The sequence below is a fragment of the Asterias rubens genome, chromosome 7, assembly GCF_902459465.1.
Source record: "Asterias rubens chromosome 7, eAstRub1.3, whole genome shotgun sequence".
Lineage (NCBI taxonomy): Eukaryota > Metazoa > Echinodermata > Asteroidea > Forcipulatida > Asteriidae > Asterias > Asterias rubens.
Window position 1 is genome coordinate 5,380,493 of NC_047068.1, and position 15,562 is coordinate 5,396,054.

Consider the following 15,562-nt stretch of genomic DNA (forward strand, 5'->3'; position numbering starts at 1 on the left):
GGGCACCTCTCTAAATAATTAGACTTCTACTGGAACATTTTAAGGGGCACCCCGGCATACACTAGGGGCAAGAAGGTAATTGACTCCATGAAGTATCAGGCCTGGCACTTAATTAAATTGTGCCCAGATTGTAAACTATATCTATCAAACAATTGGGAAATACAAATGTAGAGGCAACAAGACAAAATGTTTTGGCTAAAATACAAAAACATTTTTTTTATCAAACAATTATTTTTTCTGAATTGTTTGCTTAACGCCTTGGATCTGACAAGAGACGTTGTAACATACCTTGAGGAGTTCTTCCGGTAGATCTCCGCCCTCATTGATCCCACGATTCATCAGGATAAATCGCTCCAGAGATGGCTTCTCTTTCACGCTTGCGTTATGTAAACTAGTATTCAACATGATGATGGAAAAGGAAAGCACATAACACGTGTCTGCGGAAAGGAAAATAAACAATGGCATCATGTCAAGATTATTGTCTCAGAGATGCTCATAAATAGAGATTGAAGAATTGAACCTGAAGAATGTCCAATGTTTTCTGAACCTGTCGGGTGATCACAACTGCTCGCCAAAAATAAATGGAAAGGTTTTCTCAACAAAAATAACCGCAGAAACTTGAGGTACACAGTTACCATTGCAAAGTTACCGTTTACTTTTAATCATATTCCACAAATGAGAGTAAAATGCAGAATTAAACAAACAATTGCTGTAACATCACAAGCTCTTTTCAAAAAACACTACAACTCATACAATAATAATAATTATGTAGAGTGTATTACATTGAACCTTATGTTCAAAACAAAACAATTTTACAGGCTACTAAAATTCTTTTCTTTCAAAAAGCAAATTGTAAGAAAGTTTGCTGAATTTACCGGTGGACTCAAAGACTCCAGGGTTGGTCTCACAGTATCTCTTGGCAAAACATTCCATCATTCTGTCAATCTTCTGTGCCTCCCCTGGCAGACGGAAACTCCAAAGGAATTGCCTGAAAAATAAAAGAAGACAAATTAAGGACTTCATGGAGTTTGGTTCACAACTGCTCCAGGGTTTTATTTCATTTAGTAATTCTGGATATGAAGCAAAGAATTGTCAGAAAAGCAAACTTAATCACGAACTAGCCAAGAACCACACTGAGAGAAGACAAGGAAAGATGTGGGAGGAAATCACAAGAGAATTATTCCAGAGAAAACACCAAGTAATAAGTTGCGGACTGAAAACCTAATCCTTGTAATACCATGGCAAGGAAGGAACCATGGTCCTAGACATGGAATAGATATCACTGTACCAACCTGAACAGTCAAGGTTTTCAAAACTTTGCTGATGGAAAGTCAAAGGCTTACCGGTAGTACTTTCTTGCCTTTTGTGAAGTGCTTTGGCATGTATGTTTTTTATTCACAGTCACAGCAGCATAAAAATCATAAGTTGTTCTTATTCAAAATAGACAATATTAACACACACAAAATCCTGCAATAATCTGAGGATCTCTTGCATTTATATTTCACATTAATTTTCTTTTTAATGTTTAATGAATAAACAATAAAGGTTTGGATGGCTGCTCTCTTCTACAAAATCCAACTATAACTTTGTAAAACTGAAGACATTCACAATTTAGAAAATTCTTCCTTGAGCAAAACCACTCTCCAAAATAACACATGAACTAAAACAAAATAGCAACATGCTTGGTTCTTTCTGAACTTGCTCAAGTTACCAAGTATCCACACTGTGTTTTAGTTTGACTGCTATTAGTCATAGATTGAAGGCCTTCAGTCAGTTTTGCTTTCATTCGGGGTCAAAGGTCAAACCTTCCCTGTTGCTTCTACGAATTATTCCAGCTTACTGCACAGTTTGACTTCCGCACTTCTTGTACGTTATTCTTCTAGCCACAATATTGCTGTCTATGAATAAAATCAAGCGTAGAAATTGTACAATATGGTCTAAATGTAGAATTGAATGTAACGTCCACAAGAGTGTGAAATCAGCATGAGGTTCAACCTAGCACAGGCTTTCAACTTTCTAAATTGGGAACAGAATGGTAACCCAGCGATTTCAAACACAACACCTGCTAGCTCAAATGAGGGTCAAACTTTTGGTAAATTGAGTGTTGTATTTCTGAGTTTAGTATAAAATAAGCTTTCTGGGGATATCTAATACTTTTCCAATTCAAATATCTTGGAACTTGAAGTACAATCAAGCTTGAAAGTCGTATTGGGATAGGTGTAGGTTATCAATGAATGATTGTACAGTATGCTCCTGATTAAGACGAACTTCTAAAACCTTTAAAACGCGTCAGGTGTTAAATAAATGGATTTACAAACACTCTTTTATCATCACACCAAAATGGAAAACTAGATTATTGGACAAAAATTAACACTTTAAGAAAGTTTCAAGATCTACATGTATGAACACAATTCTGATTTGAGGGGAAAACCCTGACAAATAGCATCCCTGTATGAATACCTTGGAATTTTTATTTGAGGATAACATTTTGCAAATTTTCTCTTAAAGGCAGTGGACACTATAGGTGATTACTCAAAATAATTATCAGCATAAAGCATCACTTGGTAAAGAGTAATGGGGAGAGGTTGATAGTATAAAACAATGTGAGAAACGGCTCCCTCTGAAGTGACGTAGTTTTCAAGAAAGAAGTAATTTTCCACAAATTTGATTTTGAGACCTCAAGTTTAGAATTTGAGGTCTTGATATCATGGCATCTAAAAGCAGACAACTTCGTTTGACAAGGGTGTTTTTTCTTTCATAGTTATCTCAGAACTCCGACGACCAATTGAGCTCAAATTTTCCCAGGTTTGTTATTTTATGCATATGTTGAGATACACCAAGTGAGAAGACTGATCTTTGACAAATACCAATAGTGTCCAGTGTCTTTCAAAATCCCTCATCTAGTATAACCAATCTGACGCTTGGATGATAAATAGTCGGGCCACCATGTTTTGTAAAATGACAATCAATCATACTGCAAGGGTATACAGGGAACAAGACAACGCAGGAAAACAGGGTGAATGTCAAAAACTTTGTATTATAAACAAACAGCTTAATTCTGTGATGTCAAGATTGGGATACTGCCACGGATGTCTGCGTTCTATTACAGATTAAATTAATACTTGACAGGAGAAGAAACCCCAGGGTTCCAGAAGGGAAGGGGGAAATTTGAATAACAGATGAAGTCTGGGAATATGCCAATAAGAATTAATCAACATTTGAAAAATAAAGATCAAAACAAAAATAGATCTGAACTACTTCTTTGACCCTTGTTTACATTATTAATTTATTTGTAATTTTTGTTAATGAGGATAACAATCATTACAAGTGACCACCACCGTAGCCTGGGAATTTGGCAAAGAATCTAGAAAGCAAACATGTTTTGGGAAAGTCCCCATTAATAGTGCATGAGTCCACACACAGAGAAGTTTTTAATATTCTACTACAGCCACTGGTGTCCAACTGCGCATGATTCACAGATATAGATTATGCTGACTGAAAACAATTAAGTTAGTAGACAGACTTTATCACTGTATCACTTCATTTCGTCAGTTCTACTGATCCTGATGATATTTGTTTGGAACCATTTTGAACCGTGATGTACTTTATTCCCATCTGCAAGCAATCCTTACAGGAAAACTACACACCTACTAGACATGTAAAATCTCAAAGGTATCAGCAGACTCCACATGAAGCCAGCTAGCCTAGCTACAGGTGAATACTGGTCTGTCAGTTTGCGGGGGCTAGCCTGCCTAGAACTCAGCAGGGGCTGCCCCACGGCGACAGCCACTTAGAATCTGATCCAAACAGGGACTGCAGTTGGAGAAAAAAAAAACGCTTACTAGCGTCAGCTGCGATACTTCAAAGTGTTACTTTGGGATCGTAAAGAGCAGGGATATGGAAGTGTTGAATAAGCAGTTCTTGGAATGTTGAAGATGAAATTGCTGAGGAAAGTGCTGGGTTAGTTTTGACAGTTTCAACCTATCACACCCAGAGCTTTGGTTTAAGCTTTTACAAACAGATTGAGAAGATTTTCATGGACTGTCTGACTATAAAGATTTGAGGGGAGATTTATTTTTCAGACCTTTGGATTAACCCACAGAGCTGATGCAATTGTCGCAATGCTCTTTAAAAAGATGTTACTCATAGAAATGACTATAATCCATGAAAAATAAGCTGAGCCGCTCCAACAACAATACTGTTACCTATTAGATGTCCTGATATAAAAAGATCTCAATGAAATAGAACACAGTAAGTAAGGTTTGTGGTGACACCATGTAAGAAATGTGTTTTGTGAGTTGTGGTGGCTTTGATAGAGCAGCAGCCCAAAGCATTTTGGTTAAACCAACAAAGTACCAATATTCAAGTACAGTGACACTTAGTGCACAACCTAGCATACTCAAGGTATGGATGTATGTTGGGGACCCTCTGATTGGAAAACAAGGTTGTGGATTGTCGACCAAATGCTGTCTTAGGCTCCGCTGGACAACTAGACATTGGGTTGAGAAATATTCACCAGACTAGCCAAGACCCCAAAACGCAAACCGCCAATGTCAACCACTGTCAACCCCACATATGGTTCCACTTGTCTCATTAAGTCATTCAGCTTTAAATCACCAGGTTTTTATGAATCACACTATAGGACATTCTCGTTACAAAGATAGGCATGGGGGCTTGGGGGAGGGGGTAACATGCTCGAACAATCTAGATGCGCTTCCTTCCCATTCCCCCTCAGGGATCCTTTGTTGTATTGTTGAACTCAATCAACAACGGATTCTAAAATCAATCAACAAAAATACGTCTCAGAGGTCTTAGTAAGTTTGGTAAGATAACGCCAGCTTTGCTTTCAGACGCTGAATCGTTGATATATTGACATCAGACCCAACATGACAAGGTCTCCCTTAACGAACCTCTGGCAGATTGCGTTTCTGACATTCACGAAAGTTTCTCTTGATGTCAACTTTAAAAATAGGTCATCCTCAGAAGCAGTTATCCTTAGAGATGAAGTTTAAGATGTGAACAGATCTTCACTTGAGTATCATCTTAAATGATTTATTCACGACTGGTCAGTTTTTAGCGAGCAGTAAAATAAAAAACCACAGCTGTAGCAATTTCTTTTGCCGCCGGACTCCAGAAGGACTCTGAAGGATCTTCATTTCCGATTTCTCCTCAGGCTGTTCCATTTAGCAGCGTCTACCCCTCCTTCCTTCCTGTGGGTAGCTATATATTATTACACAATACCATTGGATCTGGTTATTTGATACAGACTCTGTTTAATACGTCAGGCACGCCCTTGGACTTATCAATCAGGATCATCTTCTTCTGAAACGTTGCTGCTTTTTTAATGACAGGGTTTCACATTACAGGCACAATTATTGTTTTTAGTTTGAAGATAGGGTCATAGATTGGTCAATACTCCAAAAATTAATGAGAAGCACAGCAGCTGTTAATAGTGAACCATATTTTAAGAAAGGATTACTTTTTTGGTGTTGGTAAAACTTCTAAGAAGGACATTTTTGCACACACATCTGTCCCAAAGTAAACTTAAAAATCGGATAAACTATGATATTTATTTGGGTGTGCTTGTTAATGTTGTGTTATTTTGAGAAATAATACTCTGCTAATAATAGTGTCAAAACAAGAGGCCATTAAAACTTTTGTTGAACTTTAACCTTTCACTCAAATCAATACAAATATTTAAAAACAACACACCTCTTTCAGCTTTATTAATCACTTTCATTAACTGTTCATTTTTATTTCCAGACGGATGGGGGGGGGGGGGGGGGGCGGGTGGTATCAAGGTAATCAATCTTGACATTATTAGTTTGTGTGAGTTGTGAGTTTGAGGTGGCAAGTAAATTCACCAAATACACTAATATCATGTTTTCATTCTAAACTATCATTACCAGTCTAATAGAGACCACATATGCTAAAATGAAAAACAAATGTTAACAAACTGTTACTTGTCATAAAATTGACAACTGCCCAGACGGTTTCCGGATTGTTGCCGTCATCAAATTAAATGTTACTAATTTGGTTTTCATCTGATAACCAATGATATATCTCATATTTCAAAGCTTGACTGGTAAGTCTCTAGAGTTTCAATCCGAGCGACATCATGTCAGAGGACGTCTCGGTCTGATGCTACAAGATTGACGTTGTCTATGCAATATGGAAAACATATTTTGATAGGTAATGGTGGAATATAAAAAAGTCTACTCATTCCATTCATTTTTATTACCAAGCTGGGAAATTATCCGTATTTCCATTGGGAAAGATTTAGTTTCTTGTCATCAGATAAATTCCTTCTGAACTTTATTGAGCTACATCCTAAAGGTAATCAAATTTATTAGGAAAAATAACCTTTTTTTTAGAATGCCGGGCTCTGGCAAACTGTGCAATCAGCCTATTATTTCACCAGGCCAGGAATTTCATGTTAAAAAGGGCTAGGTCATTTTCATTTTGCAAAGGGGGGCAAAAGAGATCATAGCCTCTGAGGTCTGCTGGTAATTCCTGTTTCACTTTCACACAAAAACATTCAATAACTTGGGCTCCTTAGTGAGTACTCATGTACCCTCCCCACACCCCCCCCCCCCAAAAAAAAGCCATTGGTAAGCACACCACTAGCTTTGCAGTCTAAAAAGCAAAGCACATAAAATGCTAAACGAGATTTCTTTGTGCTAAGCATATTTATACCCAAATTGTTCACATACATGTAGAATCCGTCCTTATCTTTTAATGTTTTATTGAAAGGCATCTTTCACAGTGAGAGATGAATTGGATATTTTGAGTGTACAACAGAACGAAGCAGGGATTATGGGGTTCGAATCCCAGCCGAGTCTAACTTATAACAAAGATTGGGACTTACCTTAAAGCCTGGACCAGGATCATGTCTTTAAACTCATGCCGAGCAACAAAAGCCTCCAATACCAGAATATTGAAGTCTTTCCTGAGAATAAAATAAAAGGAGTGCAATCGGTTTATTTGTCGAACATAACAAGTATTTTGAGTAAAAGAGACTTCAGTAGTGGAGCACTATTTGTCAGTTTAGCTTGGAGAATTCTTAGGAATGTTTAACAAATCAGAGTTTGAGGAAACTTACTTTTCACCAAGATAGTCTCCAATAGCTGTTTTATTCAATCCTTCTCCCTTGTATAGGAACTGGGCCACGTCCTCAGGGGTGTTCTTCAACAGCTCATTCTCTATCAAGTACTCAATACCCTGTTGGTAATAGAACAGCAACACAACAAAATTACATTAGACATTATTTTACCAGGGGGCATACTTGGTTATTCTCTATCATGTACTCAATATCTTGTTGGTAATACAACAGCAACACAAACAGTTGACATCAGAAATTAGTTTACCAGAGGGCATCTTGGACATGTGTCATGTTTTAAAGAATTGAAAAACACAGGACCTGTGATTTGTACAGCAGACATCTCTATCTTGTTCCTTTTATGAAAAAGCAACAGGTGAATACTGATATGTGTTGTACAAAGAGGCACCAGACTAATGTCAGCCTCAGTGTCAATAATTTGAAATTAAAACACATTGGTTGCACCATCCACCATGATAAATTCCTATAGGTAAAGTTGCTTAATGATGCAATGCTTAACTTTACATAGTTGGTAACAATCTTGAAACTAAAGTTTACATTAACCTCATTTTCAACCATGAGTTGTGTTTGAAACAAACCAGATATTTCCTGTTCTTATTATACATGCAAACCTGTATACTGGTATACAATTATTAGTTTAGTGTTTAGTTCATTTCCACCAGTAATACAGATAAAACCCAGGGACTCAAATTGGAGGTATTCATAGTTGCCCGGTACCTTGCATGTGTCAGGTAACCAATACCCCATGGATTTCAAGCAGCACTTAGCATAATGTAATATTGTTTCCTCAATATCCCTATGGGCTTTGCTTAACTATACATTTACTTTTGGCAGTTTGCCATGAGAACATTTGCAGTAGGTTGACGATTACAGTGCAAATTTTGTTTGAGGGAAAAAATGACGAGGCAATGGTGCTTTAGTTTTACTCTGGTTTCAATTTCAAACGCCTCTCATATTATTCTATGTGTCAGTTCCTCATGATAGATGTCGTTCTAAAACTACGTAGTTAGTTCAAATCACATCAGTAGTTGCTTTTATTGTATCAAAATAACAAAACAGAAGTTATAACAGGCTTTGAGTTACACATTGCCCTGGTGTTTGCCTCTGTGCCCCTTCAAACGTTTGCACTAGACTTTAAAAAGTTCCAATGGAAGTGCCCTTAGCAAAGAAAAAATGGCCTTGCCCTCTCAGAGATGAAATGTTCTAGTTAGCACCCACAAGCATCATCATACCAAAGATCGCAGTATACTATTATTTCAGAAGGCAGTTGTTGTACCTTGCAAATGGGTCCCCTCTGATACTACCCCTTATTTGTTCCCAACATTTAGGTATATTCTTTTTGAAGACAAAGGAAAGTGTGGCTTGGCGCGCAAGCATGCCATGGAGAATAACTAACTAAAGTTTACAAAACCAAGCATGATGCATTTTGGACAGAAAGACAAAAACAAAGTCCTAATATGGACAGACAAACATCTAGATAGTCTGACATCAAGAAATAGCAAAGATAAGAGGGTAGTGTGACTGAGCCTCATAATTCAGTCAAAGCTCCCACTAAAACATATCCCATGACTTTGCAATAATCCCAAGTGCGTTGACAACGGCAGGGTTTTTTCCCCCTTGTCTTCCCCCCTCAGGCCCTTGTGCTTCGCAGCCCAGGACATTTGAGTCTAGACGCTACTCAAGTTGAGAAACCCTTTAGATAACTTCCCATAGGGGGCTATTTATGGGGGAGGAAACATGCCTGGGAATGCAAACGGAGAGCTGAGGTTTTCTAACGACAGAAGCTCAGTCCAGGGGTGGGAAACTGCAACCCTCTTCCAGTCATGACTGAGGTCATAAAGTTACAGAGCGCAGGTTATTTTAGGGACGGCTGCGGTTTGGGGGTTTATAAATGAATCTGTATCCTTACATTTATACCCAAGTGGGAGACTGTAATATTATTATTATTTATTTTCAACTTCATTTGTTGAATGTGAACAAACACCGAGAGGAAAAAAACTCAGAAGTGACATGGAGAACAAAAGAACAATTTTAAATAAGATCATCTTCATTTGTGCATCTGGAATGTGAATGGGGACCAGCACTAGCATCAACCGTTTATAAGCAATTCTCATCATAACACTTCCGCATGGCAAGGAAAACAAGCATCAATATACCAATATTTTAAAAACTGGCAATCCACGTCCAAAAGTAGAGTCTACTTTCAGAATCGATATCAAAACTATTTTAGTTGGACATTCATCTGATTTGTAGAGTTTGTTAGAGAGCCAGACTTCATTTTGACGTACGTTATTCCCCTCTGAAAGGAAGTGAGTAATGTTCAGACTAAAACAATGCCAGAAATTGCTGGTCTAGCACCCCCCCCCCCCCACAACTCCCTAAAAGAACAGTTCATCTTCTGGGGTTAAATTTGTTAAGATTTATGCATTTCTTTTTCTGCCACCCAAACCTCCCCACAAGCTACATGTATCCTGAGGTGTTCATTTTTTAAGGATTTTGGGGGAAAATTGGGTGTATGTAAAGTAAGAAAGCAGGTTTATTAATAGTTTATTTCCATGGATCCTGAGTCCGTTGATGAGGTTGAGCCACATGGGAGTACTCTGTCATGAGTCAGCTGGGACTAGGGGAAATTAATAAGGTTAAGTATACATGGACTATGAACAAACGGAAGATAATGTTGCCGTTAATAATTCAGACAACATGGTGAGGAGTGGATACATGATTTGATGAGACACCTGCGATGGTGGGAGAATATCAAATCATCAAATCCTAGGGTGGCAGTTGTGTCTTGAATTTGTCTTGTTCTCTTCAAGGGTGAAATGAAGTTGGTTTTTGTGATTCAATTGTGATTCAATATTTACTTTAATGCAATAACAGTGCAGACTTTTCTTCTCCTTGATTGGTGTGAAAATTACAAGTTGAAAGTATGTTTGTGCATCTTCTATTTGAAAATAAAAACTTTACTATAAGTTTACTTAAAGTCTTGACACGAAGTAAGTAAACCATGACATCAGAGCGCAGTTTCATGATTGTGCTTGCCGCCAAATTCAGCGCTTACCATCAATGTTCTCCACTTACCATGCAAACGCCAAATTTCTATACTAGCAGTGTAAGCGAAGAATGCCTAGTAACATGGAGCATGAGCACAAGCAAAAATTATCTGTCTGCTAGCCCGTGAAATACGATTAAAATAATATAAGCGGGGAATTCCCTGCTTACGTATGTGATGATTCTTTGTTTACGCAGAGCCATGAAATTGGGCCCATTTGCTTAGGTGTGAAGCAGGGACTAAAAGCTGTTCAATGTCAACTATAAGCTGTCAGACAGTGAAAGTTATGAACATGTTTTGGTTAACGTTGATTTGAATGATTGACATTTAAGTCCTATGTGAAGTTTCCTCAGGCAGACACCCGTCTTACAATAATTCAGATGACCAATACTGGCTGGTCAACCTGGTAGGTCAAAAGGATTTCCGCTGTGTTGACCTTTCTAGATTGCAACATTCCTTAACACTAACTCCCTTAAGTTATTGGCTAGGTTCCTTCCTTGGCTCTATAACAAAATCCAACACTATAGAGTAAGACAACACCCAAACTGTTGGGGCTCTAATCATGGTGGTATGCCAGATCTCATAGCATGATCAGTTACTAGTGTAGGAATAAAACACCTAAACTAAACTGTTAGACTCTAATTACACCCAAACTGTTGGACACTGATTCTGGCGGTATGCCTGATCTCATGTAAAACATCATCAGTTTACTAGTGCAGTTTCCAGTCCAACAGAATCAAACAAAACATGCAGTTGGCTTTTGATGGGTTCGGGTGACTAGAGTAGGCTGCCAATCTATCTAGCAATTTGGACAAAGACAATTTCAGTGGACAGAATCAAACATAGCATCAAGAGTTTTGAAAGTAACAGAGAAGGGTGGGGGTAAGAAGAAGATGGGGGGGGGGGGTAATTGGATGGGAGAATCCTACCTTTTTAGGATCCATGTTGAACTTCTTACGGCCAGTGTTCATCTGCTTAGTCCGGGAGCCCGTCTTACTGCTGTAAAATGAAGGAAAACCTCATAAGAATTTCACAGAATTTCACGTTTAAAATCAACACATATCCCTACTGGTTAAGATTTTGGAACACAAGTGTCTAATTCTACATAAGAATTCAAAACCAGACAAATCTACTCACATTCATAATTTGAAACTATGGACATTGCACTCTGCAGTCAGGGCCCAATTTCATAGAGCTGCTTAAGCAAAAAAACTCGCTTAAGCAAAAAAATCCTTGCTTAGTAAAATCAGATTACCGGCCAAGACTCCACTCAATTGTTATGCTAAGTAAACAACAGCTAAATACCAGTCACAGGCAATGTATATGGCATGACATTTTGGCCAGTAACATGTGTAAAATAAGCGAGCTATTTTCGTGCTTAAACAATTTGTTTGCTTAAGCAGCTCTATGAAATTGGCCCCAGATGACGACCCAATTTCATTGAGCTGCTTAAGCAGAAAATATTGCTTAATTCCTACCCAGCAGCAAGCCAGTTAAAGATTGCACCCGTTATATGGTATTTTGGCTGGTAACCTTAATCTGGTAAGCAAAATTGTTTTGTTCTTAGCTATTGTTTGTGCTCATACACAGCTCTATGAAATTGGCCCCTTGAAGTGAAGATAAAAACAATTAGAAACGAGTTTGACTGTTCAAGTCTCTTTGGTAATGTACATGTTGCTTTCGGTATCCTAGAAAGTTATGCTGCACACAACATATTATTCTTTTAAAAAATGCAAATATCTAGGTACATGTACATGATTTGAACTTTTACCAACTTTAAAAATGTTTAAATGATGAGCACTTTCTTGTTATAAATGTATTGCTTAATCAGTAACATTAGATGAACTAGTGGGTTTGTATACATTACAAATGAGATTGTTTTTCATAATCTTCACGAGACAGAATGTAACTTTGTGGTTAGGTAAAGTTACCTCCGAGGTGATAACAAATTTATTTTCAGTTTTTATAAACTCCTTGAAGCCTATGCATAAGGTAGAATGTTGGTGTGATCTTTATCCAAATCCAAGAAACTTGTAAGCAATAAGCTAAAACTTTGCTTCTCAAACTGATTTTATACTTGGTTATAACCAGTATTACATTTACGAACAGTCTTTCTTTGCATGACATTTTTAAATCTGTTTAAATTATTGTTAATATCTGTATATTGTTGTAATGCGCATCTGTATATCTTTATGAAACTTGCGCATAATAAATGAATAAATTATTTATTATTATTACAGCATGTTCCAACAAATCTATGTGAAGATTTCTAAGCAGATTTGCTGTGTAACACTTTCCGTTTAGCAATTCTTAAAATTGGGTTTAGAAAGTAAAAGTGGACAAATCAGGTAGAACAGGTTCAACAGGTTCACTTATTGAACCCGGATCTATTAATTGATCGCAGTAAACAAGTCTCTGGTAGATACCCATCTGATCTGGACAACTTCCAAGTGGCTTTCTAAATTTCACTTTTAGTCTCATCTGAATGTTGGTTTCCTGTTTTTAAAATGGTTATTAATACTTCCCTGAAATATTAAAGTTGAAGAAATCTCAATTCTAATCAAATAAAACAATAAAGTGTTTAAATTTCTTTGCTATAACAAGAAAACCCAGGAGTTTACAGGCATTGACCTTCGCTCTTAAAGGGACACAGCATTCTCCTCTGATAAGGGGCAACTTCTTTCAGGAAAATGTTAATTTGTATTGGAACTTTGCAAAGGGCAATTATTGCTGTGCATGGCCGTGGGTTATTTAGAGACCCGAGTTGATTCAACTTTAGTGTATATAGAAAAATAGGAGTAGAAGCTTTAATTTTGAAATGGCCAACAACAAATGAAGAGCAAAAGGCATCTAATAAAACTATTGACTAGAAATGGTATTTACAATTCTGACAATTAACTGAAACGTACAGCAGGGTTGGTAAAATTCTGTTAACAATCAGTACAGAAAATTTACTGTATCGCTACACGTCGATTTCACCAATTTGACTTCTGGATATCCGGTCAGGTACCCGTACTCAATATCGGCTAAGAGGGCCTTTGAAACCCCCTTGATGATTTCACCTAATGACCTGACAACTGCTTCAGGACCTCACAGCTGGCCCCTCCCAAACTAAACCAAACCCCAACAAGATGAGAACTTAAGCTCCACATGAGAACCCAGCTAAGGAAGAAAAAAACCTGGCCAAGCTGTCATCAATTAGGAGCAGAGAGTCTGTGCACAGACTACCACATGGAAACCAGGTAAAGGCATCAGCATAATAACTTCAAATTTCCACGGCGATTGGAAAAGCGGAGAAGGGTAATCATTTTAAAGGCAGATGCTTCAATTTGGGAGAAATTTCCCACGAAAATTTGTGAAAGAAATAAAAGTATCTCTTGAATGAAGTTTCAGCTTTTTTAACAAAGTCTTTTACACTAAGTTATCGGAAAGTACTGAATAACATACGTCGGTGTATGGTTAAAAACCTAAATTAATATTCTTTATCCTGATGCAAATTTTACATCTTTTATTGGTTATCATGCATCTAAATACCTTGAACTTGGACGGACACTTCTACCCAAATATTATTTTTAATAACAGTTTTAATAAAAGTCAAACCAGTTTTACTTTGATTTTAGAAAAAGAAATCCTTTGAATAAATTCCACAAAAGCAGACAAGGCTGAAACATTTGAACATGGCTTAGTTTTTTCAATTGATCAGTTCAAAGTGAGTTTACACTACAGTTGACTTTTAATGTTTATGGATCATGCAACATAGGGAAACAAATGCAAGAATAATAGAAACATTTGTTAACTTTGCATAATATGTAAATCCGATTTGTTTCCTGAAGAAAAAGGGAAAACGGAAAGGCCAATTGTGGTAGGTTTTCTGCAAATGTTAACACACCATGACACACAAACTACTCAAAGCTAAAAGAATTTGAAAAGGGATGATGAGGTTATGAAAGGTGAATGATGAAATTCAGTTTTAACTTCCCACATTTAGAGCTTGATGTTAAACGCAAAGTATACCTTTGGTTTTCGAATTCATCTAAAACTATATAATCCTAATATAAGTGTTGAGAGATCTCCCCAAAAAATGGAGCAGTTATGTCCTTGCAGAAAGAATAATCCGTAAATGGAAAACAAAATTTAATAGAAAACTTTCTCCGATTGAAATGTTTTTGAATCCCTTTCTCTAAAACAAAATACTCTGAAGGAAATCATTTTTCAAAACGGTACAAATTATCAACAGCTGCAGTGCGTCTTAACAAGTAAGTTTTATAGGAGTAATTCATTTTTGGAGTTATTGCCAACGGTATACCCTCCCTTTATTGCATGATCTGAAAATTAGTTTAGCAATGTTTATCACAAAACATGTACTTGCAGATTATTGGTTAATGTCAACCTACATGAATAAGCAATAGTTGTTAAGTGTTTAATCCAAATATTCTACCAATTGTTTTCTTCTTCAAATGTCAACTAGACTGGCTTCTTTAAAGATGCAATGTGAGACCCACTTTACTTTGATGGAGATACACACAAACATCAAAACATTTAGCGAGTACCGGTAGTTAATGTCCTCGCTGCACTTGTATGATTACTCATAGGATTAAATTTCATAGATTTTAAAATTAAGACAATTGTTCACGCATCACGCTACCAGAAACATTAAAAATCAAGTAACACGAAACATCGAAAACCAAACAAGACCGTTATGACTCAGATAGACAACAAATCAACCTTTTGTAGAAGCTATAAATGAACACCCATTCCCACATCTGGGAGGCAAAAATGTGGAAAACATTTACCGGAGAAAGCCTGGGAAATGCATTTTTCTCTTAAGCACAAAAACATATGAACTACAACGCTGGCTCCCAGCTATTTCTGAATCAACTACTCTTGAACTTGTGGCACTGGTGAACATATCTGATCTATTTAGACACATTAATGTTTACTGTAAGTGAAGTCAAAGCTTTCTGGATGAAGTAGTGAAGCTATTTATCCAGAGATCAGGGTCTGGGTGGCTACGTTGATAAACTATGCTACAATTATACTTCATGATTTATTTTTGAGCTCATTGTTGAACTTGGTTAACTCTTTCAGTACTCCCTTTTTGTTTGCCTTTTTGCAAACTAAAATGCCCAGCTTTTTGAGGTTTTCAGAATTTTGTAGAAAATCAAATATGTATTTCAGTCTTTCTCATCGAATGAAAGGTACATGTATCTTGCTGATTTGGAAGTTCTGCTTAGCAGAAATGGGTTACAAGCCAAAACACTTTGTGATATAATGGACATGTGATTGGTTCTCTGCTTAGCAAATAACAATACTAAGCAACAATTTCTGTTTAACAGATGTATGTAACTGGAGTTCAAATGGAACTCGTATTTGAATCTTGTGAATTGTTAATC

The 15,562-nt window shown here is 37.0% G+C and overlaps 1 protein-coding gene across 4 annotated transcripts in view; it reads right to left on the minus strand.

Moving 5' to 3' along the window:
• LOC117292732 (cytohesin-1-like) overlaps window positions 1–15,562 on the minus strand; it is a 57,427-nt gene that overhangs the window by 23,965 nt on the left and 17,900 nt on the right. For all 4 annotated transcript variants that reach the window (XM_033774877.1, XM_033774878.1, XM_033774879.1 and 1 more), the window contains 5 exons: window positions 11,099–11,168; window positions 7,103–7,221; window positions 6,869–6,949; window positions 876–988; window positions 289–437 (listed from right to left, as the gene is read on the minus strand). In XM_033774877.1, coding sequence (XP_033630768.1) covers window positions 289–437; window positions 876–988; window positions 6,869–6,949; window positions 7,103–7,221; window positions 11,099–11,168 — 532 coding nt within the window. The remainder of the gene's footprint in view (window positions 1–288; window positions 438–875; window positions 989–6,868; window positions 6,950–7,102; window positions 7,222–11,098; window positions 11,169–15,562) is intronic.